This window comes from Arvicanthis niloticus, chromosome 13 (genome assembly GCF_011762505.2).
Source record: "Arvicanthis niloticus isolate mArvNil1 chromosome 13, mArvNil1.pat.X, whole genome shotgun sequence".
Lineage (NCBI taxonomy): Eukaryota > Metazoa > Chordata > Mammalia > Rodentia > Muridae > Arvicanthis > Arvicanthis niloticus.
Genome location: NC_047670.1, coordinates 58670753 through 58696792, shown reverse-complemented (window position 1 = coordinate 58696792; position 26040 = coordinate 58670753). Strand labels below are relative to the sequence as shown.

The 26040-nt window shown below is 49.6% G+C and overlaps 1 protein-coding gene across 6 annotated transcripts in view; it reads left to right on the top strand.

Annotated features, from left to right (window-relative positions):
- The window catches only part of Efcab6 (EF-hand calcium binding domain 6), a 194425-nt gene that overhangs the window by 124479 nt on the left and 43906 nt on the right, over positions 1-26040 (top strand). For 5 of the 6 annotated variants that reach the window (XM_076911766.1, XM_076911767.1, XM_076911768.1 and 2 more), the window contains 5 exons: positions 3687-3804; positions 6309-6442; positions 10542-10774; positions 17027-17123; positions 21104-21222. In XM_076911766.1, coding sequence (XP_076767881.1) covers positions 3687-3804; positions 6309-6442; positions 10542-10774; positions 17027-17123; positions 21104-21222 — 701 coding nt within the window. Of the gene's footprint in view, positions 1-3686; positions 3805-6308; positions 6443-10541; positions 10775-16016; positions 16046-17026; positions 17124-21103; positions 21223-26040 lie in introns of those variants that run through there. The other variant, XM_034516791.2, reaches the window with a different exon arrangement.

Sequence of the window (26040 nt, the reverse complement as noted above, 5' to 3'; positions counted from 1 at the left end):
CAGTGACGTCTGTCTCAGGCAGGGTCAATAGAGGCAGTCATTTGAAGCATTAGAATGTCAGAAGAGGTGCTGGCAAGACAGCTCAGTTATAAAGCACTTACCTTGCAAGTGTGAGGACCTGAATTGGATTGAATGGATTGCACTCCCAGTGCTGGGGAAGTAGAGATGGGTAGATCCCCGGGACCCACTGGTTAGCTAGGCTACCCTATTTAGTGAGTAAAACCAAAACATATATGTACACACGCACACACACACACACACACACACACACACGCACACACACACACGCGCACACACACACACACACACACACACACACACGCACACACGCACACACACACACACACACACACACACGCACACACGCACACACGCACGCACCAAGGAACGAAAGAAGGAAGGGATTTGATACTAGTTTGTCACTTTTCAATGGATTTTTCAGGAGAGAGTCTCCCAGAAAAGACAGGGTTTGGATGGATAAAGGGTTTTCAGTCTGTTCCCAAGACTGTAGCTGAGTCCCTGCTGCCTGTGAGCTGGAGGCAGGTGTTGAGGATAAAATCTTCTGGGTCCGCTGCTTTGTTCATTGCAGCTGAGGGGGCGCAGCCCTGGGGGAGCTCAGTACTTCGGAGAAGCTTGCCAGTGAGGACAAGCATGTCCTATGGCACTACTCGCCCCTGGGGAACCGCACACCCAGCCCACTGGCCAGGCTGTGCAAGGCTCCCATGCCTCCCCGGTGCTTCACAACCCTCGGGCTGGGAAACATTTGCCTGCAGACATTTTCTTTCCTTCCATTGCATATGTTTTCATGAAAGGACTAAGCAGGAGGACTTTGCAATGAATAATTCATGTGTGATTGTTTTCAAAATATGAAGTTATTTTTCAGAGTGAGTAACCCATCTATTCATTTCTGAGACCCATTGCCTCTGGGTGCTTTTGTGTGGGCCGCAGCCTTCTAGCTAAACATTCGTTGCACCCCATGCTACGACAGGAACCTCCACAGAGCTGGGCCTGGGAACACAGCCGGAGAATGATACAGATGGCATGGGATTCCCAGTCAAAGGATGGCCTTGGAATTCAACACTTCTCCTCAGGAATAGCACAACCCTGCAGTCAGCACACTATGGCCTGTTCACACGCTCGCACACACATACACACACACAGAGGCACATGTGTCTACATGTATACACACAATACACACACAGACCAGACACACACAGACACATGTGTATACATGCACACACACATGCACAGACACAGACATGCAGGCACATGTGTATACATGCACACACACATGCACAGACACACAGGCACATGTGTATACATGCACACACACATGCAGATACACACAGACCACACACATACCCACACACACACAGACACCCCCACACACATACATATGCACGGAAAGGCCAGGCCCCCCAACCAGGAAGGATATATCACCATCTTGCCACTGTCTTCAGCTCCCTATATCCTCTTCCTGCACACCAGAAAGGACATATGACACACAAATAAACAGTGGCTTCTGTGCACAGAGCCAAATCTAGGCTGTTCAAGAGGTTCAAAGTCTGCAGCCAAGTGAGGAGGCAGAGCCTGAAGGCTCTACACTGTGTCCAGTTGAGGGAGAGGAGAGGAGAGAACTGCTTTCTGAAGCCTTCTGGGAAGATGCAGACACATGAGAATGGGCCTGTTCATGGCCCCTCAGTAGCTTCCTGCACTCTCCCAACTGGTGGGGTTACAAGGTATTTGCCAAGACTCCAGTTAGCTTTCCCTGTGTGGCTGGTTGGGGTTTGTGTGAGGACCAGGGTTCCACAGTAAGCAGCTCCCTCTTTTACTGTGTGAGTATAGTCTTCTTCTAATGCCCATTCTTCCTCCAGCCTGGTTTCTTTACTCCAATGGTATGAGGTGGTTTGTGATCATAACCAGGCCAGGTGACCAAGGCAAGTCAGTAGTGTTTGTTTTCAGGGCTCTGTACAGGGTTCTGAGAGATCCTTTCCCTGAGCTTCTGATGGGACGAAATGAGAGGCACTGGGTGCCACAGAGAGCTCACACAGTACAGGGCAGGCAGTCAGAGAGTAGCATCTCCAATGAGGGTGATGGAATGGGGCCCAGCCCTGCCTTACACCCCCAGACTAGCCTCCACTGGCCCTCTGCCCTTTGTACAACATCAGAACTATCCAACTATGTCAATTCATGTCCCTGTCTCCCCCGTGCTGTGTGATCCCGAGAAAAGGAGACCAGTGCCAGCCTTCTGGGATACTTCTATTCATTGCCAAGGCTCAATCTGAGTTAAGGGAGCATCTGGAGCAGGCTTGCTGGGCCATGTAGGGACTTTCAAATGACGTCTATGTTCGGCAGAGCCTGGACATGACAAGCTAGAGTCCACTAGAGTACCTGCCTCCCTCTGATGTCCCATGCCAGCTGCTCCCAAAAGAGAAAGGCGCACGGGAACACAGCTGGCTACTGCTGATGTCTGTGCTATGGCATCTTGCCTGTGAACTCTTTCCCTGTACTGACCAGTGTAGGGCACCATAAAGAGGACAGCGAAGATTGCGCTGTCCAGCTGGTGCCTGTGGACCTTCCTGGGAGTGTCACTGTCTCCTCTGTGGCCCCGTGGGTCTTCCTAGTACTGAGTTTCAATAAAGGTTATGCTCCCATGCTACCATGGGTGGTTTCCCCAGTCTTGTCACACATCCACAGTCCCAGTGGGGCTGGGCTGCAGATGTAACACCTCTCCCTACAACCTTGAACATTCAGGTTTCGGCAAGCTTTTGGCAAGCCTTCTATCTCTGTCCCTACTGAGTTCAGCCATCCTGCTAGATGCACAGCCCCATTTTGTACCCGTAATCTGTAGCCTTCATTGAACAGGTCTCTGTCCTCACTCATGTGAACACTGGGTAAACAGCAAGTGCCACATCTTCTTTCACCTGTGTTGACCCCCAGCACCTCTCTGTGTGGGGCACCTACCAGGCAGACAGCTTCTGGATTGTCCATGACCACCGCTGATCCAAGGGCATCTTGTCCACAGTAGCTCGGCCAGTCAGTGCCTCCTAGGAAGGTGGCTTTGGAACACTTCTGCCCCAGCACTTGTCACAGAGGGACACATATTTGCTCCTTTGTTCCCCACTCCACACCATATACATAAATGGAACAGGAGCATGTGCCTGTGTTGGAGTGAAGGATCCAGAAACCACCTTCAGCGAGTGGACTCGCACAGAAAGAGGCCAAATGGTATCTGCAGATGCTCTCCCATCAGACAGCGAGCCACACGGCTTTCCTCTGTGGGTCTTGATGAAACATGAGGACAATCTTACTTTCCCTCCGGAAATTGCCTTCACTGTGCCTTTGGCCTGAGAAAAGCGCGTGAAGAAGAAGCTGGCTTACGAGAAGTAGAAGCCACTTGAGAGGCAAGAGAAAGCTGGACACCTTGGCAGGCAGGGCCTTGACGAGGAGCTGCTGAGCTGGCTGTGTCTAAATGTCATACTGCCTGAGCCCTTTATTTACTCACAAGCCCCAGAAACAAGCCCATGCCTCCATCTAGGGACACAGAAGGCTGGCCCCACCCTCAGCAGCTGTGGGCGGGGTTGGGGGCAGACAAGTAATAATGGCTGCTGGGGCCTGCAGAGGAGCAGTGGCTTGTGGGACAGCCACCCTAATGCCTCTCTCCCTCTTGCTCTCCTCCCTGCTAGGTTCTGGAGAAAAGTGGAATGCCCATGAATGACTGCCAGTATGCAATGCTGGCTTCCAAGTTAGGCTTCAAGAACGAAGAAGGCATGAGCTACCAGGACTTCACCACGGGATTCGAAGGTAGCTAGCTGGCAGGTGTTTGCCTATCTTGCCTACGATGTGGCCTGATGTCACCACAGGTCTTTCCTGGCTCATGCAACAGCAACCCAGGCGGAGAGGCAGGAGCCATCTTTGCTTAATCTTATCTGTGTTTCAGCCCTCTCACCAAGCTGAACAGAACTTTGTGAATGGACTACAGACTCAAAGCAGATGGTCCCGAGAGTGCGACCTCAGACCCATGGCACAGCCTTTAAGACTTTTCCTCCATAAAAGATGGCTATCTGAGGGCTGAGGATAAAGCCCTATGTGGGAGTACTTGCCTGGCATGCACAAGGCTATGGGCTCAAACTGGCAATATTGGGGATCACGCGCATGCGCACACACACACACACGCACACACACACACACACACACACACACACACAGAGTCACTCTCACACAAATCAGAAGATGGTTATCTATCATTAGTGATGCAGCCTACAGGCTAGTGTTGTTCCTCTTTCTTCACTGGTGGGGATGCAGAGAGTCTAGATTCAGTGATAAACCCAAGCAAGACCACTGAGGCCGGTCATGCTCCATCCCTAATGGTCCCTAAAAAGTAAAGGAGCATATTTTGTGTAATGAGGTAGGCAGAGCTGACTTGACCACCTGTACTTCCACTTGTCAGTCTCTCATGAGAACAGGGACACCTCGGCCTCTGACCCTTTTAAGACTCCAGGACCATCCATCACCTTGTCTCTGAGTCCAGTTCCTTAGCAAAGCTACCAAGTTCCTGTCACAGGGATACACTTCTCATTGCTGCAAGAAGCCTGAGAGCTGTCTGGGTGGCGACTCTAGTGACCCAGACACATGTCCCTTCCCTGTCACTGGCTTTGAGGGGTGACTCCATCGGCTCTATAGAGCCTGCCCCAGGCAGTACCCCTACTTACACACTGAGAGACAGACCCTACCCCTTTGTGGGAGAGAGGCCCTGGGCATCAGGGACAGCTTAGAATGCTGTTACTTCCTGTCTGACAACCCTGAAGGAACTTGCAGGAAATAGAGCCCTGAGGCATATCTGCTGGGCAGCTACAGTCCTCTCTGGGCATCTGCCTGAGGCCTGGTGGGATAGTGCTGTCCCCATCCTCCTCTGCTTGCCCTGCCTCTCCCTGGTCTATCTCTGCCTCTCTCAGTAGCCTGCTGTTGCTGGCCTCTACCAGGCTTTACAGCGCCAGATGCTTCAGGAAGGGAAAGTCATGCTCTAGTGACCCTAGAATGTGAGTGTGTATGTGAGTGTGTGTGTTGTTTACATGTGTGTATATGTGTGTATGCATGTATGTATGTGCATGTGTTTGTGTGTGTATATATGTGGATATGTATGTTTGTGTGTATATATGGATATGTATGTATTGTGTATATGTTTATTGTGTATTTGTGTATGTGTATCTGTGTGTATGTATATATGTGTGTGTTTGTATACATGTGGGTATGTGGGGGGTATGTGTGTATTTGTATGTGTATATGTTTATGTGTGTGTGTATGTGTGTGTATGTGTGTTGCTCATTGTGGAGGGGTCAACTCCAATGATCTGCCAAGTAGTAATCAGCCCCTGCTTTGAGGTAGAGAAAGTAGAAGTCAGGGAGCCCTGACCCCACCCTGCCACCCCCAAAGACTCCACATGTTACTGCAGCCATGTCCTAGAATGTATAGTCTGATAACCCCAACCTAGTGAGCATGAGGTGAGTGACAAGGCTATAAATGGCCATCAAAGATCCAGCTGTGCAATCCTGAGTGCAAGCTGGGCAGCCAGGGTCCCCATGAAGCCCACTTGTAGTATACCGTACACTTCATTGCACCAAAAGGGGATGTGAAAACCTAGCTCTTTATGTAGTCGGAGGGATCTAACTCTGAGACCCTTCTCTGAGTTGCTCTGCCATCGTTAAGGGATAGGTAAGGAGGCCTCTTTGCTAGGGGCATGCCAACCACTGCTGGACCAGCTTAGACTCTGGAGACTCACTCATTCCTACTCTGTCACTCCTAACACAAGCACCACGTGCTCGCCATATGCCAGAGTCTCTGCCAACTGCAGATCTGCCCCTGACCAGAAGCCCCTCTAGTCCCAGGCTGTGAACTCTGGGATGCTTCCCTAGCACGGTGTTATCAGTGATGCCCTATGGCAAGGATACATGGTGAGGAAAGCCTGCTGCATTAATGAGCGAGGACAAGGGAGAGGCCTTGGGAATCAGGAGATATGAGCCAAGGAAGGACAGAAGCATGGGGCAGGTGTGCACACCAAGGGTACCAAGTGCCCTGTGTCCCCATGTTGTAGGAACTGAGCTCCCTTTGAGATAAGAGCCTTCCTAAGACATGTCCGGAAGTGAGGGAGGGTGGATCCTTACAGAACAGTGCTATGCTGTACCCATGGGATACCATGCCGTATGGGATCTCCCTCAACCAGGGTTCAGAAGGGAAGGAGCAGATATTGAGGTAGTCACAGAGGCGTGGCTGCAGAGCTCATGAAAGTTCCCCACTTGTTATTCTTTTAGACTCTATGGTCAGTGGACTGGAGACTGTCCCACTGCAGTCACGTACAACCTCAAGAATGAACTTGGATGAGCACTTCATATCTGCTGAGGAATGCCTGAGAATTTTCCCCAAGAAACTGAAGGACTCGTTCCGGGTAACATGTGGCTCTCTCTACATCCTAGCTTCTCTAAGGCTCTGTCCTGCTTCCCACCCTACAGCTCACACATGCATGAGTTCTGGTATTCAGTCAGGCCTGGTAGCTACAGGGGTCATACAGAGACAGGGACTGACCTTGCATTGGGGAACCTAACTCTACGAGCCCACCATCTGAGATACTCAGTCAACACTCACGGTAGAAATAAAGAAACCTCTTTTAGGGAGCATAGCCACCCATGGGACAGTGGACTTGGAATCCTGCACAGACTCACTTGCACTTACACACCAAACAAATTATGCTCACAGCCTGCCAGAGTCTGCACTAAATGTTGGGGTACCCTGCCTGGAGTCTACTCTTGTCTAAGACACAGAGAGTGAGTGGCAATTCATAAACACTGTGGCTAGCTGCTGAGAAGGTCTTGGTAGAGTGCTGTGGGACAAGACAGGGCCCTTTAAGGTAGACTACTCCAGAGGACGAAGAGGCCCCTGCTTCAGGTCTGAAGCCCAAGTCAAATTCTGGTAGGAAAGGAAGAAGGCAGACAGAAGCCCAACTCAAGCTGGCTAGGAACTAACAGGGCTCTCTAAGGGAAGGCAAACGACAGGACAGAAGCATGGACTGCCTGCACATGAGACCTGCAATGGACAAGGTAGATAAATGGTCCCAAACTCCATGATAAGAAGTAGGAGGGGTTTAGAGAAGAAGAAAGCTGAATTTAGCACTCTTGTCTGAGTGAGGGCAAAGCTTGACTTTGGGGGGAATACTGGGCCCACCCTGACTGCTCAGGAGTGTGGGTAGACCAGCAGACCACTGGGAGGCAGCAGATGGGTAGGGAAGAAGCCAGACCCTGTGGTGACTTAAGGACATGCCCTAGTAGGAGCCACATCCAGGTCCTCTGTGGCTCCTATGGCCTTGACCTTGAACCTGGTCACCTGGCTGGCACAGGCATGTGCAGGCATGCCTCTGGCTGCGTCTGCAGATCCAGGCTTTTGTGCCTGCATCTCATTCTTTAAAACTGCTGTGGGCAGATTTAGTTGGGGTTTTATACCCGGGGAGACCCAAGGAACCAGAATAGGAGGGCAAGGAGTTGGCGAGTGATAAACAGACATAAATATAAGAGGATGTTGAATTTGAGTGTAATTTATAGATGTAAGCATTAAACTTTTAAATAGAAAAAAAGAGTGAGTTAATTATTATATAATAGTTAAAATTAGTTGGGCCACATATGGCCAATTTTAATATTAAATAAAAATAACTTTTATAGATTTGTTAGGCGTTAAACAGTTAAAGTATAAATAAAAAAAATAGATTTTTTAAATTTATACTTTGTTTTTTAAATTGAATATTTTTAAGAAAGATTAGTGATATAAGAGATATGGCACAGAACCCTCCCCTGATAATAGCAAGAACAAATCTGGAAGGCATCCTTTTCAGGGGCTGCCAGGGCTTTTTAGGAGACAGGCTTCCATTGAAGCACTTGCCTCAGGAGTCAGTATTTAAGATTTACTCTTGTCACACCGACTTGGAGGTGTGGTGGCATAAAACAGTGCACAGAATGAAACAGGACCGCAGGAAGATGGCATAAGCTACCTTTCTACGCTCCGTTTTCTACCTCACAGTCTGAATCTGATCTTGCTGGGTGCTCCATCCACATGGGGCCCTGCCCAGCTTGCCTGTTCACTCTGGCTCCTCCTGGCTCTGCTCTGGCACGACTCTCTTCTCATTTGCACTTTTCTTTTCCTTTCTTGGGCAACATCTCCTCTCCTTTGGGATGGCTTTGGCCATCCCAGCTCTCTGTCCTCTTTAAGCCCTCCACATGAGCCACATAGATCTGCTGGCTCTCGGGACTCAGCCTGTATGCCATTGTAAGCAGGTTGAGCCACATTCCCTTCGTTCTTTCTCCACCCACTGCACCACCACCTGCTCGCTACACACGGTGATGGGTGCTTGCTTAGTTGGTGAGTCAGTGAGAGTTCTCGTCATGTGCCAGGTGGCCCACATGAACATTTGCTTTACTCTCCACCCACCCTATCGAGTAGATATTGAGGAAGCTGATGGTCAGAGATGGAGAGAAACTTACCCAAACCCCAACAGCTGTTGGCTGCAATAGCCAGAAACTAGAGTGTACCTGTTGCAGTACAAGGCCTGCGTAATGATACCCAGGGTTGTCATGCTGGGGAGGGGACTGTGAGACTGAAGCTTGTACACTTGTGAGGATTATGGGTACAGGGTCCTCAGCACCTAAATTAGGCCTGTAGCACAGCAGTGAGGGTTGGTGGGACACTGGTCTCACCCATGGCTACTGTGTTTGTCACATTGGAGTGCTGTTACTGGCTCCGTGTATGACTCCCCAGCAGACTGTGAGAGGGCTGTGCTTCTGTCCTCACCAAGAATTTTAGCACCTCACAGGTACCCAGAGCATACTCAGCCTCATTTATCCAACAAGCTCCATCATATAATGTGTAGGGCATTGTTCTGGGAGCTGGGGCTGGAGCCAGGCAAACAGGAACAAAGTCTTATGCTCCTTGAGTCAGTCTGAGGACAGAGGCAAGGAGTGAGGCAGAAACAAGCTTTGTAGGTACTGGGACTGTCGAGGGAGGGCTCACCAACATGGCAGGAGGCATCCTTGGGTGTCAGGGGATGCGGGGGAGGGATGAGGGTTATTGAGTTGGGCTACAAGGGAGAGCACAGGGGCTGGGCAGCATGAATGGCTGGAGAACAGAGATTACCTGAGGTAGATGGGATGATAGCCAGGATTCTGTTAGATTCCTGAGGGATCGGGACTTTGGGTGAGATTAAGGCAGGCGGTCGAGAAGTGTAGGTTCCAGGTGCAGGGAGCAAGTCTGATGTGTGAACCATTCATGAGACACAAATGGGAGGACTTAGGACTCTGAGTATGTGGCCTGAGTAAGTTTCCATCCGTCAAGGCGAGAGGCCTGTGTGAGGACTGAGGAAGAGGTTTGCCTTTGGCCTTGTTCAGTCTGGACATCCGCACAGTGGGTCTGCAGTATGAGAGGATCAGAGCCAGAGTTAGAGGGAACCTGTGAACAGATGAGTCTGCAGCCCTACTAAGCCCCCGGCAGAGCTCCCTCCTCTGTACACGCAATGACTCTGAGGCAGAGCCGGTCCCATCTAAACCAGTCCCGTGCTGTTCAGCACAGTGACTGCACGTAGGAATGTCTGGTGACTGAATTGGTGAGGTATCTCAGCGTGAACTTCCCACAAAAACCCAAAGCACCTAATTAGACACTAACGTGAAGCAGGCTAACTCAGTGTTCTGAACAACTCTTGTTGGGGATCTGTGGCCTGAAGGGATCAGTGTGGTATCTTCAAGACACCAGACAAGTTCCCAGGAGAGGGCGGTGTAAGGGATTCTCAGAAACAGGGTGCTAGGACCATGTCAGCAACTTTGCAAGCCAGAGGATCAGTGCATATTGTGGCCATAGGCAGGTATTGGTCCACTTGCTGTCTGATTTTAGGCAGCAGACAGAGTGACAAACAGCATTTTAGGATACGCACAGAACACACCAAATGGCCTTCTAAGTGTGACACATTCTTTAACAATTTTATAGGTGAGGAGTCAGGTGTCAAGGTCAGGTGCCTTACCCAAAGTCACACTGATAGCAAGAGGGTGTGACTAAGAAGAGTGCTTTGGGGTGTGCCAGCACCCAGTGACCCTTGAACCTATTTCTTCATATGCCAATCATGGCGGGGAGGGGGTTCCGGGCAGCACCATGGACAGAGCAAAGGGCCTGTGCCCAGCCTTCCAGATGGAGCCCTGGGGCAGGTGACTCCTGGTTGTGAAAACTGGCATAGGGTTTGCTCATTGGAAAAGAGATGTGGCCAGACATTCCAAACACTCCAGGGCAGGGAGAGTTTTGCCTTCTCCAGGAAGCCCCACCCACTTTCTTCATTCTATATGCAGGTACAGGACATGCAGGTATCCCAAGCGGCCTGCACTGCACTCTCCAGTGCCTTAAGTTTCCCACTTCCCAGAGAGGCATCTAGGCCAGGCCAGAAGCACCTGTGTCCCTGCAGGGGGGTGGCTGTGAGTGGCATGTAGGCGGGAAGCACATTGACGTGTGTGTTTTGTTTCTAGGACACCTACGCGGCCTTCTTTAGAATAGACACAGACAGGGATGGCATAGTGAACATGCATGATCTTCACAGATTGCTACAGTACCTACTGCTCAACATGACGGACCTTGAGTTTGAGCGCTTCCTCAGCCTCCTGGGCCTGAGACTTAGTGTCACCCTAAACTTCCGAGAGTTTCAGAACCTGTGTGAGAAGAGACCCTGGAAATCAGATGAGGCACCTCAAAGACTCATTAGGTAAGAAGGCAGTGTGATCAGAGCCCTCAGCTCGTGCCAGCTCCTCCACCTGGAAGACTGGCAGTTCTGCTGTAGCTGCAATGGGACACAAAAATGACTCTGGAGTCACCTCTCCCCACAGACCTTTTTCTGAGTTTAGAAAACACATGCACATACCTGCACATGTGTACACACATGGTAGGTAGAACAATCAGATAAGACATTCATGGTTCCACCATGGGGATGTGACTTCATAGCTCACTGCTTATCAGGCCTTTTCTCCAACATATGAATGCATGCATGTACTCACTTGTCCATTTCTCTGCATGGAGTCAGGGGTGTGGCCTTCTGCTCAGCCTTTCAAGGTTGAAGCATTGGAAACCTTAGGACAGACTCTGTTGTCTGAGGCCACTGCAGGGCAGGTGGGAGCTGAATGGGAACAAGGTTCAACTGTCCCATCAAGTAAACTCACCAACTGTTCACATGAGCAGGGTGTGCCTCCAGCTCCTCCTCAGCTCCCAATATTCATTTGGGCCACAAGTGAGAGTTTAGAAGGCACAGACCCATCTATGACAGTTTCTTAGGAGATGCAGGGACCTGCTTCCAGCCTATCCAAGAAAGTGGTACCCTTACACCCTTGCCTAGCCCACAAGGCCTCACCCTGGGCAGAAGGAGAGTCTCAGTCCACTCAAGGTTCACTGTTTGTGTCTCTGACCTGCTTGAGATCAGGGTAGGGCCACCACCTGAGATACCTATCACAGAAGCACCCACTGTTATTTGTAGAAAGCTGACATGTGAGCAGAGACACTGGTCTTTCCCTGACAGTTACAATATCATTCTTTTTAAAGTGTGTGTGCGTGTGTTCATATGTGTCCACATATGGGTGTGGGTGTGTATGCATGTGTGTAGAGGTCAAAGGTCAGCCTCAGTGAGGTTCCTCAGGAACCACGCACCCTATCTTTGAGACATTGTCTCTTCCTGAGCTCTAGGGTTGCTCACCATTGAGTCCCAGCACTGTCCCCACCTCTCCAGCACTGAGATTCCAAGTATGTGCCATCCCATGCTAGCTTTTTACATGGGTGCAGGGGCTTACACTTGAGTTTTCATGCTTGCAAGGCAGGTACTTACAGACCGAGACACCTTTCCAGCCCCTTACTCAAGACACTGACACTAGGGAGGAAGAGGCTTTTGCCCCCAGGATGCTGCAGGTTCTAGGGGATGCAAACCAGCAGACCTATCTAAGCACATGGGACAGCCAGAGGTGTGACTCTGTATTACTCTGATAAGACTTGGCAAAGCTACACAAAGCCTTTGACCATACACTTTGTTTAATACCCCCACCCCCACCCCCAGAACTCGTGGGTTTTATTGTAATTATTACTGGGAGGAAAAGCAAGAAAACGACCGTAATCCCTGCCTAAGCAAAATGATCACATGACACAGGAGCTGGATGCCCATGTTCACACTCAGGTTCTAAAGGGTGCTGATGTGAGAGGCGCTTGCTTAACACTGAGATGGAATCAAAACCATGCCGCTGGGGAGGTAAGAGATGGATGGCTCAGCGGCAGGAGCGTTTGCTGCTTACACAGAGGACCTGAGTTTGACTTGTAGGCTCACAACCACCCGTAACTCCAGATTCAGGGGACCCAGTACCGTATTTTGACCTCCACAGGAGCATCTGCATGTATGTACTCACCGATACATACACAGCATTAAAAATAAGCCTTGGGGGATGGGAGAGATTAAGAACCTGTTTTGCTCTTACAGAGGACCCAGCTTTGGTACCTACATTAGGCTCCTCACAACCTCCTGTAACTCCAGTTTCAGGGAGATCTGAATCTTTGGCCTCCTTGGGCACCTCACTTCCATGCACTGAACACAGACACATGCTCACACAGATGCATAAGTTTAAAGGACCATTTAAAAATCCTGCCAAAGAATACTTTGGAAAATGTGCACAGAATGGCCACGGAAAATGTCAACACCAGAGCACAGGCTTTGCCCTCTAGTGGTTTGTCCTTGTTTGTATCTGTCCACTTACTGGATATTTGCAGTGTGTTAACTCAGTGCTGGGCATCGCTGTGGGCCTCTGTGGCACAAATGTGAACAGGGCTCCTTGCTGCATCCGGGACTCAGGCTGGAGGCTGAGATGACAGAGAAGTAAAGAGCCACACTGGGCCACAAAGAGGGTGGAGACGGGTGTCCAGAAGAAGTGGGTACACTTGAGCGGGGCCCTGAAGTGTGAGTAGGAATCTGTCAGTCGACAGGAGGTTGTTAAAGGCCAGAGAACAGCATTCGAAAAAATTCACAGAGCAGAAGCTGTAAACACATTCGGAAGCTGCTGGTGGAGGTGAGGTTCCACAGTGCGACACGGTGGGACGGGGTCAAGGGGGGGTCAAGGATGAAGCAGCTGCCTGCAGACGGCAGAGTTCCCCTTGTCCAGCAGGTAGGTAGGTTCGCATGCTGTGAAATGAAGGAATCGGAGTGTACTCTACAAAGATGCTTCAGCAGCCCCAGAGTAAAAGATGAACTCAGGGGGCAGAGGCTGGACTAGACCTCTAGGCAGCTGGGAGAGACAGCTCTGACACTGGAAGCAAGACATGGCTTTAGAGAGAGCTGACTTCCTGGCCAGACCGTGTGCTGTGCTTCCTGAGACCCTGTGGGCCCTGTCAGGAACCATGCCTGTCTGGCCTTAGGGAGGAAAGAACTAGGTCTCAGAGAAGAGATGGTATTGTGTCCTCAGGACCCCGGGGAGAGGTAGCGGGCAGGGAGGAGCCTTGCCCTTTGCCACAGAGCCACCGGATACCCATCCATTTCTGGAAAACCCTGGTCCTCTTGGCTGGGTCCCCTACTCTCTAAGCCTTCATTACTCCTTGACTTTGAGAGTTTGTTGCTCTGTGGAAGGGACGTGACCTCCTATTTGCTTCACACCTACACACTGTGTCTTTTCTTTTGTGGACATCTGCTGGAATGGCTTGGCCCAGGGACCTGTCTCCCACTCACCTGTTAAACACAGCAGCCCCGGCCACCTCCCCACCCACCATCATACACTCTCATACACGCTCATACACAGTCATGGGTCCATGTCACCAAGGTAGATTGTTATCATGGGACACTGTGCAGTCAAGTACCTCCTGCTGGGTGACCGTGGGTCTCCATTTGTCCTCAGAGACGCCCTTCACTGTGTGTTCACTTGCATTCCTGTGATCTATGCCTCCCTGTGCTGGGCTGCTCTGACTCCCTGATGGCACTGAAGTTCCTTCAGGATTCATTTCTCATCCTGTAGCCATCTGAGAACTGTGCAGGTTCTAAGCAAACCCTACAGAGGAGTGGCAGAGATTTCTTAAAGGCACAGTGAAACCTCTGCAGTGGGGAACTAGAAAGACAAGCTTGTCAGCGTCCTCTCCTGCTGGAGAGAGTCAGTCAGCTCTCTCCTTATTGTGGATTGGCCTTTTTCTTAAAAAAAAACAAAACATTTATTTTTACTTCTGTCTGTGTGCTCTGTGTGTGTGTGTGTGTGTGTGTGTGTGTGTGTGTGTGTGTGTGTGTGTGAGAGAGAGAGAGAGAGAGAGAGAGAGAGAGAGAGAGAGAGAGAGAGTGAGTGAGTGTTGGGTCCCCTGAAGCTGGAATTACAGGTAGTTATGATCTGCCTAATGTAGGTTCTAGGAATCTCCCTTCTTCCCACCTGCCTAGCCCCTCCTCCCCCATCTCTGTTTCTTTACTTAGAACTTGCATGTTCCCAGCCCTCTCAAGGGCCTGCTCACCCTTTTCTCCCAGGCAGGCCTTTGGGTCGCAGCAGCCACTGTAAGATCTCATGGCTTCAGCATCACACTCACTGGTCCATCTTTTACCTTGACAGTTGATGAGATTTTTTGGGGGGGGGGGTTGTTAATAATAGAATTTGAGGTCATGTCTTGGGCACTTGCAGTGTTGCACTGTGATGTGATACTGTGGGCCTGTTAGGATCCCCGTGGTATGTTGGCTGTTTGGCAGGTCATTCACAATCTTAGTTTCTTGAGCCTGATAGTCCTGACCTTCCTCCTGAAGCTACAGGATTCATCCAGTTATGCAAGCCACTGCAGCTCCACTCCAGGGACACTGTGGTACACTCCCAGGGCAGGGCCCCGTGGCTGTGTTAGCCTCTGAGCCATGCCTGTGCCTGTAACAGATAGCATGTTTATGTCTTCCTGGGATACTAGAACCTCTTAACAGTCCTGAGATCACAAGCTACCTCAGTTATAACAAATGCTCCTCATTGCATTTGACCCCCAAGGCTGTTGGTGACAAGCTTGTTGTCTGTTCAGTTCTTGTGTGTGTTTTAGGTTTGATTTTCTTGAGACAGAATCTCTTTGTATGGCCCAAGCTGGCCTTGGAACTCACACAGTGTTCCTGTCTCCGCCTCTGAGTGCTGATATTACAGATGAACACCATCACATGTCGCATCTATTCCAATCTTGGTAACTCTCAGACACCAGTCATCTCTATGTACAGGCTACAGAGGGTCTTCAGGGGGCTAATGGAGTCCAGAAGGACTGTATTGGAGGCCAGGATCCAGTGCTGATGCAGGGCAAGTGTCTGTAGGGAACAGATCAGTCTTTCTATAACCTCTAGAGCAGGACTATCCAGGACACAAGGTTGTCAAGAGCAGGTCAGCATGACAGGCTGTTCTGAGTGACAGTTAGAAGTGGGCCATGGGTCACAGCATGAGATCCTGCACCTGAGCTGGAGCCCAGGAAGAGAGGAGGGTCCCTCCCTGTGACAGCTTTCCTAGGTGGTCAGGTGGCTGAGTCTTGCACCCATCTCAAGGTCGTCCTCCTCTGACAGGCCCAGGTGAGGGGCTACATCTGACAGGACAGATAAGCTCCTGTGCCTGGCATTTCTGATAGGCTCCCACCTCTTCACAGGTGGTGTTATTTATTGGCACAGATAAATTATTTACCAGTTTGTAGCCCCTGCTGTGTTGGCAGATGGGGGTTGTTTACTTGTGTAAACAAGATACAGCTTCCTTCCATCTCCGTGCTTAAAGTACCTTGGACCAGCATGCTGCATCAGGAAGTGGAGACACAGGGCGCGGCCGTCAAAAACCTCCACTCCTCAGCACCTCACGGGGTTTCCATCCTTATAAGCCAGTGGAGAAAACACCACAGGGTCCTGTCAGCCTTCCCAAGCCCCCATGAGGACCACAGCCACAGAGGCCAGGGTGGCAGGGCAGCGGATCCTTTGTCACCCGTGAAGTTCCGTGATTCTGAGGAGTCCAGTAGGCAGTTGGAAAGAAATGTCGAAGAAACATGGGTGAGGCCAGACACTCATGGCATTACTCTGAGGGTAGAGGGGGTTAAGCCAGGGATACCAGAAGCATTAAGTAGGAGGGGCAAGAAGGGGTCATACTAGAAGCCAGATAGAGAGGACCCAGGCCAAGACATAGGTCCTAGAGACAGCCACTGACCTGTGGTCTCAACTGTCCACAGTTTCCTGATCTGCTTAGTGGGCAGAGCAACCCAGGCATCATTTCTCTCTGTCTAGCCATTGTGCCCCATGCAGGTCTGTCCAGGGCCAGCAGCACCAGGCCTTTCTAAGGTATCTTAAGTATCCCGTGTCTGTAAGGGAATATAATGGAATTATGAGCCTCTTTGAATCCCATAAAGCTTAACTCTTGAAAATCAGCCATGGTAGAATTGGGTGCCATGTCTCAGCGGTGAGAAGCATGCCCTGCTCTTAGGGAGGCCTCAAGTTCAGGTCCCGGCATCTTTGACAGCCACTTGCCACCCAGCTCCACTGAGGACACCTGCACTCACATATACTTACTACCCTGATGTATGTACACATCACTAGGAATAAGAAAAATAAGTCTTGAAAATTAGAAGTAGCTGGGGCTGGGAGGAGGGGACCTCCGTGCTTTATAATGCACCTCTGCTGTTCAACTGGATCTGGACTTGGAAAATCAGAACTGAAAGGTCCTAAAGCTCTTCCCTAAGACACGTAATGTCCTATTTATTACACATGCCTTCTGCTTTTTCAAACCCTTGGGGAAGAAATGGGCCCCGTGAACTTTGTGTACTGGGGTGGGAGACACAATTTTTTCTTAAATCTGAAAATAGTTTCAGAAGACTCCCTGGCAACATGAGACTGTGTTATAAGAACCAAGTCAGTCCAGATGTGAAGCCACAGACTTTAACGGCATCTTTGAAGCATCAGGGATGGGGGTGAGGGGACCCATTGGGAGAGTCCTAACCTATGACTTCTAAACTCAGTTGTGTATTCTTTTCTCTTCAGATGTAAACAGAAAGTTGCAGATTCTGAGCTAGCCTGTGAGCAGGCTCATCAGTACCTTGTCATGAAAGCCAAAACCAGATGGGCAGATCTGTCCAAGGTAATGGAGGTGGGGGGAGCCCACTTCGCTTGTTTGGGATTCCTGTGCTGGCCCAGCTGCCAGAGCAGTGTAGAGAAGGGGACACAGTGCCAGGTACCCCCAGTGTCGGTCCCTACTGTTCTTTAAAGATTTTCCCCAACACTCTGAGTGATCTTGGCTTTGCTCTAACCAAAGCACCATCAGCAACTGCACTTATAATGAAGTTATTTGGATATATCTGTTATTGCTAAGTAATACAGATGGTATAACTATAGAGACCTAGAACACTCTGCCTCTACTTTCTAAGGAGAGTGAACGCAAAGAAGAAACTTTTTTTTCTTGAAACATGAGCAGTTATCAAAGACGTTTAAAGACACAGTAAAGGGCTGGCGAGGTGGCTCAGTGGGAAGAGGAGCTTGCCACCAAGCCTGAAGACCTTTGAGTTCAATCCCTTAGACCCCATGTGGTGGAAGGGGAGAGAACCGATTCTTCCGAGCTGTCCTTTGATCTTCACTGTGCACCGTGGAATGCGAACATGTACACAAAGATTCGGAGAAAAGAAGTTGTTCATGACGACATGTGCCCGTCATTCTTTGGTTCTGGAGGCCAAGGTAGTAAAAGTTCTGCAAGTTCATGGGCAGACTGAGCTACATAGGAAGTCCGTGTCTCAAAAACAAAAAGAAAACTCAGGTATGGTTGCTCACACTTATTGTCCTAGCTCTGGAGAGGCGGAGGTAGGAGGATCAGGAGTTCAAGATCAGCCTCAACTAGAATGTGTTTGAGACCACTCTGAGCTGCATCACAATACCACAGAGGAAGGAGGGAAAGGGCATCAAAAGATTTAAAAATTTTTTTATGGTTTTCAGATGTTTGAATTGTTTTATTAATCTAAGCTAGAGTGAGACTCTTTCAAAAGAATTAATCATTTTAATTCCATGTCCCTAAAGCGCACTGGCCTGAAAACATCATTTAGATGTCTAATAAAAAATCTGTAAGTTGATAAAAAGACAAAAGCCAAACAAACGGCCCCAAAGACACACCGCTAAATTCTTCCCAAGGTCTTCCAAGTTCTTACTCTTGGAGTCACGTGTAGAACTTGGAGCCTGTGGAGAAGTCCTGGCCTGACCTTGGGATTGGGGAAGATTAAAAGTTTAAAGGGAAAATCAGGGGAAGGGTCATCATTGGTTTCACACAACAGCCAACAGGCACTGTAGGAGCTGTTTATCACAATGTGACAAGATGACAGGAAGTGCCTTTCCAAGACACATGCCCCCATGAGCAATCTCATGAGTTGTGATGTCATGGATCGCCAGTCTGACAATGGCATGGACAGCTAAGCCTTGGGACAACAGGATGGAATGGGCACACAGAGTTTCTCCTGAGTCTAGGATATGGGGTCACCAAGGACGAGGAAGGCCACTGTCTTGGTTAGGGCCTTACTGCTGTGAATAGACATCATGACCAAGGCAACTCTTATAAGGACAACATTTAATAGGGGCTGGTTTACAGCTTCAGAGATTCAGTCCATTATCATCAAGGCAGGGAAACATGGCAGCATCCAGGCAGGCATAGTGCAGGAGGAGCTGAGAGGTCTACATCTTCATCTGCAGGCCTCTAAGAGAGACTGGCATCCAGGCAGCTAGAATGAGGGTATTAAAGCCCATGCCCACAGTGACACACTTACTCCAACAGGGCCACACCTCCAATTGTGCCACTCCCTGAGCATATACAAACCACCACAGTAACAGTTGCATGCTGCAATGCTCTCCCTCTGTCTTTAAGGGTGACCTCACTGTGTCTGGTTTCCTCATTTGCCCTCCCCATTGGCTCTTTTTTGGCTCCTGCCTAATGCAAAGTTCTGTTGGATTCCCTCAAGCTTGGGCCTGCTTCTCCACACAGCCTCCTCAACAAGTGTGTTGTGGCCCAGCAAGGCAGAACTGTACCCTCCTATCCTATCCTCTCCCTCCTCCTCACTGCCGTCCTTCCTCCAAGGTGACAGGCTAGCCCCTTCTCATCTTCCTCCACACTACTCTGACCTAGAGTTAACCCATTTCTGTTGGCTGTGTCCATTCTGCTCTTAGTGGGCAGCTCCTGGGTCCTCATGACCAGGCGCAATTGTCGGCTCTGGGTCTGTGTAGTTAAGGAAGCTCCCTCCTGATCCTAGTTTGCCGAGTGTGATGTCATCAGTGAAGGTCAGGGTTTGTCATGTGCTTCTGCAGCTGGTGAGATGATCGAGTGTTTCCTCCTCTGTCCGAGTGTTGGATCACACTGGAGGATTTTTCGAGCATTGAGCATGCCTTGAATGGTGAATCCCACCCGGCCAGGGCTTCCAGTTTGTATCCATGGTTGGTTCAGTTCACTGTACAAGCTTGCCCTCCGGAGTGTCCAGCAACTTGTTCAGCACCGTCTGAATGTCTCACTCACAGCGTGAGGGAAGAAGGAAGCGTTCTTGTGGCTTCTGTCTTCCTGGCACACTGGGGTTTCTGTGCATACCTGTCTGCCCTGTCAGGGTGCACCTGTGTGTCCCAAGCACAAGAGGCTTGCCCCTGGCCTCACTCTTACAAATCTAACAGCTTGCGCTGATTCAGTTTGCTCAGCTGTTCTCACACTGTTGGGACAGCGCCATGCCTCCTAAGAGTTCTGTACGTCAGGCCCAAGCTAGCTCATAGCTTGGTTATGTTAAGCTGTGACTGCTGGGTCAGGGGTTATAGAATCCAAACATGTCATTGAAAGAGATCTAAAAGGTCAGCCTCCATCCGGATGGAAGAGAAGAGTATTATCGTAGGCTGGCTGGCAGCACACTAATGCAGCGACCGAATAGATGTAGTTTTGGTGGTGTGTCCCTTCTCAGCTCCCCCCAGCAGCAGTGTGCCCCAACATTGGAGCTTGCCATGCCTGCAGATACAGGATTACCTCCGTCAGTTCCAGTCACATTCGTTGGTGACTAAGGAGACCATACATCGTTTTCAATTGGCTCTTCCTTAATTCATCTGTCTATGAAATGCTTGCTGGGGTCCTGTTTCTTTTGCTATCCTACCTTGATCTCAGTGAAGACCTTCCCTCCACCCCCGTTCTCCCCAAGGGATCAGTTCCGACTTTCACATTGAGGTGAAGACCAGGTCTGCACCCAGGGCATGCCTACCTTCAGCTCTTCTGCAGAGTGATCAGGTGTCCCTGGTCCACCTATACCTCATCACTTTGCAGTTCCATCTCTACCCTACATCCCTCCTATGGAACCTGTGGATACCTCATCTGACCAATGGTCAATTTGTCTGTCCTGGCCCCGGTTCTACACCTTTTTAGCTGCTGTAACTTATGAATGCACCTTAATAAGTTTTGCTGTGCTTCAGATCAAACCCAGGCCCTGGTGCGTTACAGGCAGATGCCCCCTTGCTCAGCTGCCCCTCGGGTCTTTATGGATACATCCAGGCCAGCTAGTTCCGTTCCCAGGTTCCATTAAAATATTATATGTTGGGGAGATAACACAGTTGATGCCTGTTTAACAGTTGTGGTGGCATACACCTTTAATCCCAGCACTCAGAGGCAGAGGCAGGTAAATATCTGGGAGTTTGAGAGTAGTCTGGCCTAGACTAGCCAGGGCTACATAAAGAGACCCCGTTTCCAAACAAACAAACAAACAAACAAACAAAAAACATGAAGACTGGAATTTGACCCCCAGAACCCACATTTTAAAAAGTCAGGCATATTGGTCCATGTTTGTGACCTCAGTGCTGGGGGACATGAGGACAGGATAACCCCTAGGGTCTGCAGTCCTCCCTGGGTCTGGCTCAGGGAGCCCCAGTCTCAAAAGCATAAGGCAAACATCACCTTGGCATGGCAACTGAACTTGACCTCTGGCCTCTCACATGTTCACATTCCTACACCCCTACACCTCAGGCACAGAAAAACTTAGAACCACATAGAGAAGTATCTTAGAGTGTTCCAGAAGCTGTGGACAGTCGCCAGGTCTGTGTGTCACTGAATACCATCTTCTGTTGTAGAATTTCATAGAAACGGATAATGAGGGCAACGGTATCCTCCGGCGAAGGGACATTAAGAACTCACTGTACGGCTTTGACATCCCCCTCACCCCAAGAGAATTTGAGAAGCTTTGGCAAAAGTAAGTGTATCCATAATAGGGCTGTTGTGTGTCTGGCCAATTCAGTGCAATTTCTCGCCAGGGTCTCAGGGGAAGTGATGCTGCAGATGGCTTTCTTTGGTTGCATCCGATCCCATGTCCTTTCTCCTCCTTCCTGATAGAGAGCAGCTGTAGGTGGACATGCTGGTCCTCAGGCCTCTGAAGAACTGGGTACCACCCCCACCCCCACCCCAAGCAGCAGTACCAAGTGGAGAGGTTTGCAGAGTTAATAGTTCAGGCTCCCGCTTTCTCTGCAGCAGATCTCAGGGATGTCCTTCTGCAGAGATGGCAAAGGCAGAGGCAGAGGCAGCCTGCCCATGTCTAGAGGTGGCAGTCGCTGCTGCCAAGCTTTTTATTGAGGAAATAAGCACACCATGACAACTTGGAGCAGTTTCCCAGGGTGCTCATAAGCCGAACGGGATCTGATGTAAGGGCCGTTTTCAAATGCGTTTTAGACTGAGCTAATTCGAACCAGGCCCCATTATGATATCTCCCTGTGTTGATGCCTACGTTTCCAGTGTGCTAACAGTGTGGTGACTCTGAGCTAATGGTGCAGTGAGCTATAAGCTCTGGGTTCCAGTTCTGTCTTTGAAAGGCCTCTTTCTTCAGTACTGGGTGATCAACCCTCACGTCTTTATTGCATTGCGTGCTCACTGAGGGTCATGGTCACTAAGTGACACATTCTACTTTCTGACCTGCCTCCACAAAAGGCTTCTAACGTTTAAAAACAAAAAAGAACTGAAAGCCCGAAGTAACTATGTTGTTACTTAGGGACCAGGAGCTAAGGAGGAACTGGGGAAGGAGAGCTACACAGTCCCAAACTCAAGCCTACACCCTAGTGTCAGGGTCCAGAAGAAATCAGGGTGCCTTTTACATATCAGAAAGTTGCCTCCACCCCAACAAGAGCCTTATCGGGATGCTGCCCCAGAAACTGTTGGAGTTCCAGCTGGCACTGGGTAGGAGCTGCCACCACCACTGTCCCAGCAGGACTCTTGAGCTCATCTGTCATCCACTGGCCTGGATCTCCTCGGAACAACAGAGTGGGACAGAAGGGATGCAGAAGGATGAACAGGGAGAGCCATGGGGAGGGTGTCACTTTCCAAGATGGCTGCTGTTGGAAGCCAGGTGTGGTGATGGTTTGAATAGGCATGTCCCCCATAGATTCAAATGTTTGAATACTTGGCCCATATGGAGTGGCACTATTAGGAGGTGTGGCCTTGTTGGAGGAAGTGTGTCACTGTGGAGATGGGCTTTGAGGTCTCCTATGCTCAAGCTCTGCCCAGTGTGGAATCCCAGTCTCCTGGTTGCTTGGGGATCAAGATGTAGAACTCTCAGCTCCTTCTCCAGCACCATGTCTTCCTGGATGTTGTCATGTTTCCTGCCATAACAATAATGGACCGAACCTCTAAAACTGTAAGCCATCCCTAATTAAATGTTGTCCTTTTTAAGAGTTGCTTTGGTCATGGTGTCTCCTCACAGCAATTGAACCCTAACTAAGACAGAAGTTAGTAGCAGACACTGAGATATTGCTGGGATAGGCCTGACCATGCTATTGTTTGGAGGAATGTGGATTTGGGGACTTTGGATGAGGAAATTATGCTCTAAGTTAGGCTTAATGGACCATACTTGTAGGAACGTGGAAGATAGTGATGTTGGGGGTGATTTGAACTGTGGGGGCCTGGCTTAAGAGAAGAAAAATTTCAGAGGAGAAAAATTCTAATATACTACCTAGAGATTGTTTTTATGATATTTTGGTAAACAATGTGGCCACTTTTTGCCCTTTTAAAGAGTCTGCCTGAGGCTAAGGTGAAGAGATTTACATTAATTGCATTGGCAAAAGGAATCTCTAAACAGCTTAGTATAGACTCTGTCCTGTAGTTCATAGGACCTCATGAAGAGCACTGTGATGAAACTTAGCAAGCAAAGGAAAAGTACAAAATGTATGGTTCAAGAAATAAGGGGGCACCAGGAAGTGGAATGGAGCCAAATCCATTCATAGAGATAAACAGATCAGAGATATTAAATGAGATTAAGGGAGCAATGACCTTGGGGCAAGACCCCACTCAGCCAAGCTTTCATTTTATAAAGAGGATGTTCCCCAAGGGACATTGCCTCCTATTCTAAATAGGGATCTTGTGATGGCTATTCTAGGTGGTCAACTTGATTATATCTGGAATAAACTATAATCCAGAAATGGAGGGCACTCCCGTGGTCTGGGTCTTGAGGCTGGAGGACATGGGCTTTTGATCCTGAGCTTGAGGTGGGATGGCACACCTTTTGATCCAGATTGACACATGCCTTTAATCCCAGCCCTCAGGAAACATAGGCATGCAGTCTCTGAGTTCAAGGCCAACCTGGTCTATAGAGCAAGTTCCAAAACAGCCAAGCTTAGGCAGAGAAGAGAACCATTGAAAACAGAAGGCTAATGAAGATCTAATTGAACAAGGGGACCATGTTCCATCCCCAGCAAACAGCAGAACTTGGCAGCTTTGGTCATGTGGTTCTGGCTTTAGAATCAAGGATAGAATTTCCCTCTATTACTAAGGAAAGTGCTGAGACCAGGAATATGTAAGGGGTGTCCCTACATGGAGTCCCAGAAAGGTCATTGTGTGAGGCAGCCAAGGTTGTACCTTGTGCTGGCAGCTGGACTTGGTAATGTGTAAGAGTCACCCAGGTGGTACTGGTTTTGAAGACATGAAGGGGTTATGGAGAACAGCTGAGCCTTGGCACTGTGGGAGGCCAAAAGAGGCCATTGGTGAAGGTGCAGCCTCATTGTCAGTTGAAGGCCCAGGACTGAAGGGTCATGCAAAGAATTTGAGGCTTGGTACCAAGAAGAGAGCCTATGAGAGGCTACTGGTGAAAGTGCAGCCCAGTTGCAGCAGAAGACTCCATCATTTTGGAGATTCCAATACCATGGGATGGCTACCAAGAATAGCAGTAACAGAAGCTGTGTAGGTGAAGCCTGGATTGCCCTGGACACCTGCCCAGGAAACCTATTAACACAGAGTGGAAACAGCCAACGAAGAAGAAAGGAGATGTGAAGAGTGGTTTGGTATCAGTCATGGAGATGCAGAGTTTGGAGTTCTCCCAGTTGGTTTTCCATCTTTCTTTAGTCCCGTATTTCCTCACCGCACTCCCTTCCCTACACTTTGGAATGGTAATATATATATATATCTTGTGTCATGATATGTTGGAAGTATGTGATCTGCTTTTGGATTTTATAAGGGATTACAGTTAAGAGAGTGCATGAATCTCAGAAGAGACTTAGAACTTTGGACTCTTATACATTGTTGAAACTGATAGATTGTGGGGACTTTTAAAGTTGGACTAAATGCATTTTGCATTATGTTATGGCTACAAGTCTGTGTGGGCCAGGGAGTAGAATGTATTGGTTTGAGTAGGTTTTGCCCCTGTAGACTCATGTGTTTGACTGCTTGGCCCATAGGGAGTAGACACTATTAGAAGGTGTGGCCTTGTTGGAGGAAGTACGTCAGTGTGGAGGTGGGCTTTGAGGTCTCCTATGTTCAAGCTCCACCCAGTGTGGAATCCAGTCTCTCCCTGGCTGTCCAAGGATCATGATGTAGAACTCTCAGCTCCTTCTCCAGCACTGTGTCTGCATGAACATGACAATAATGGACTGAACCAGCCCCAAATTAAATGTCATCCTTTGTAAGAGGTGCCTTGATCATGGTGTCTCTTCACAGCAATAACACCCTAAGACACCAGGGCATCTAGAAGACAGACAGTAGGACTTACATAGAGTAGGTGGTGTGGCCATGCATGGCAGCTGAACTCCATGAAGGCCAGGTCACAGTGGACCTTATCCTGAGAGCCTAGAGACCAATAGGAAAACAATATGGACAAGCCCACTTCTAAAAGCCTTGAGATACAGAGAGAGGGAGGGAGCTGCAGGAGACCATCCTGGAGCTCAGAGGTCAACAGGGGCTCTTGGTGCCAACCAAGCAAGAGGAGGCTGCAGGCTGTCCAGGAGGACAGGAGGGAAGAGAAGTGTTGAGGATTGAGGAGGTGGTACTAGCCTTTAGCGTCCTGGATGTGAGGCAATGTGGGAAGTCAGAAGCCCCTGGGATGTGATGCCCAGAGCAGCACATACAGTCAGCCACAGGGCCCTGGGTCCAGGAAGTCTGGGACCGACATGATGCCTTCCAGCTCAGGAAGTCTGGGTGTGTCCAAAGATGTCAGAACAACTGGGAGCCAGCAAGACGCAGAGGAGAGTGGTGTGCTTTCTACTGATAGCCTGGGTATGACAGAACACAAGATCTAGATAGAAGAGGCTTTCAGCATCCAGTGTTCACCCAGCACTTACTGGCTCCTCTGAAGTGCACTTCCTTAAGCTGTAGATACGCCCAGAAGGACCTGCTTTATGTTGTGGAGATAAATTAATTCCTTGACCCCAAATCTCAGCAGTTCAGGTACCTCCATATCTTCCTCTTCATCCAAACTCCACACTGTGCCTGATGGCTCCTGAGACATTTCCCTCCCAGGAAGTAGGGAGACTCAGCCAGCTTCCAGGGTATAGCTTTCTCGTCTCCCATGGGTGCTCACTCAGGAGGTGGGGACTATAGAGCTGGAGGTCCACATGTGGGCACTTCCCATGGCTAAGGCTGGCATACAGGGAGCGGGCTGGTTGTAGGGCTTGACGGAACAAAGGGAAGCTGGCCACTGAAGCCAGCTCTGGAGCTGTGAGCCTGAGCACCCAGGAGCAGCCTGCCTGGTGAGGCTGCAAGGAGCTGCTGAGGACCCCTGACCACATGGAAGGTGTGCTCCCCTTCAGTCATGGGG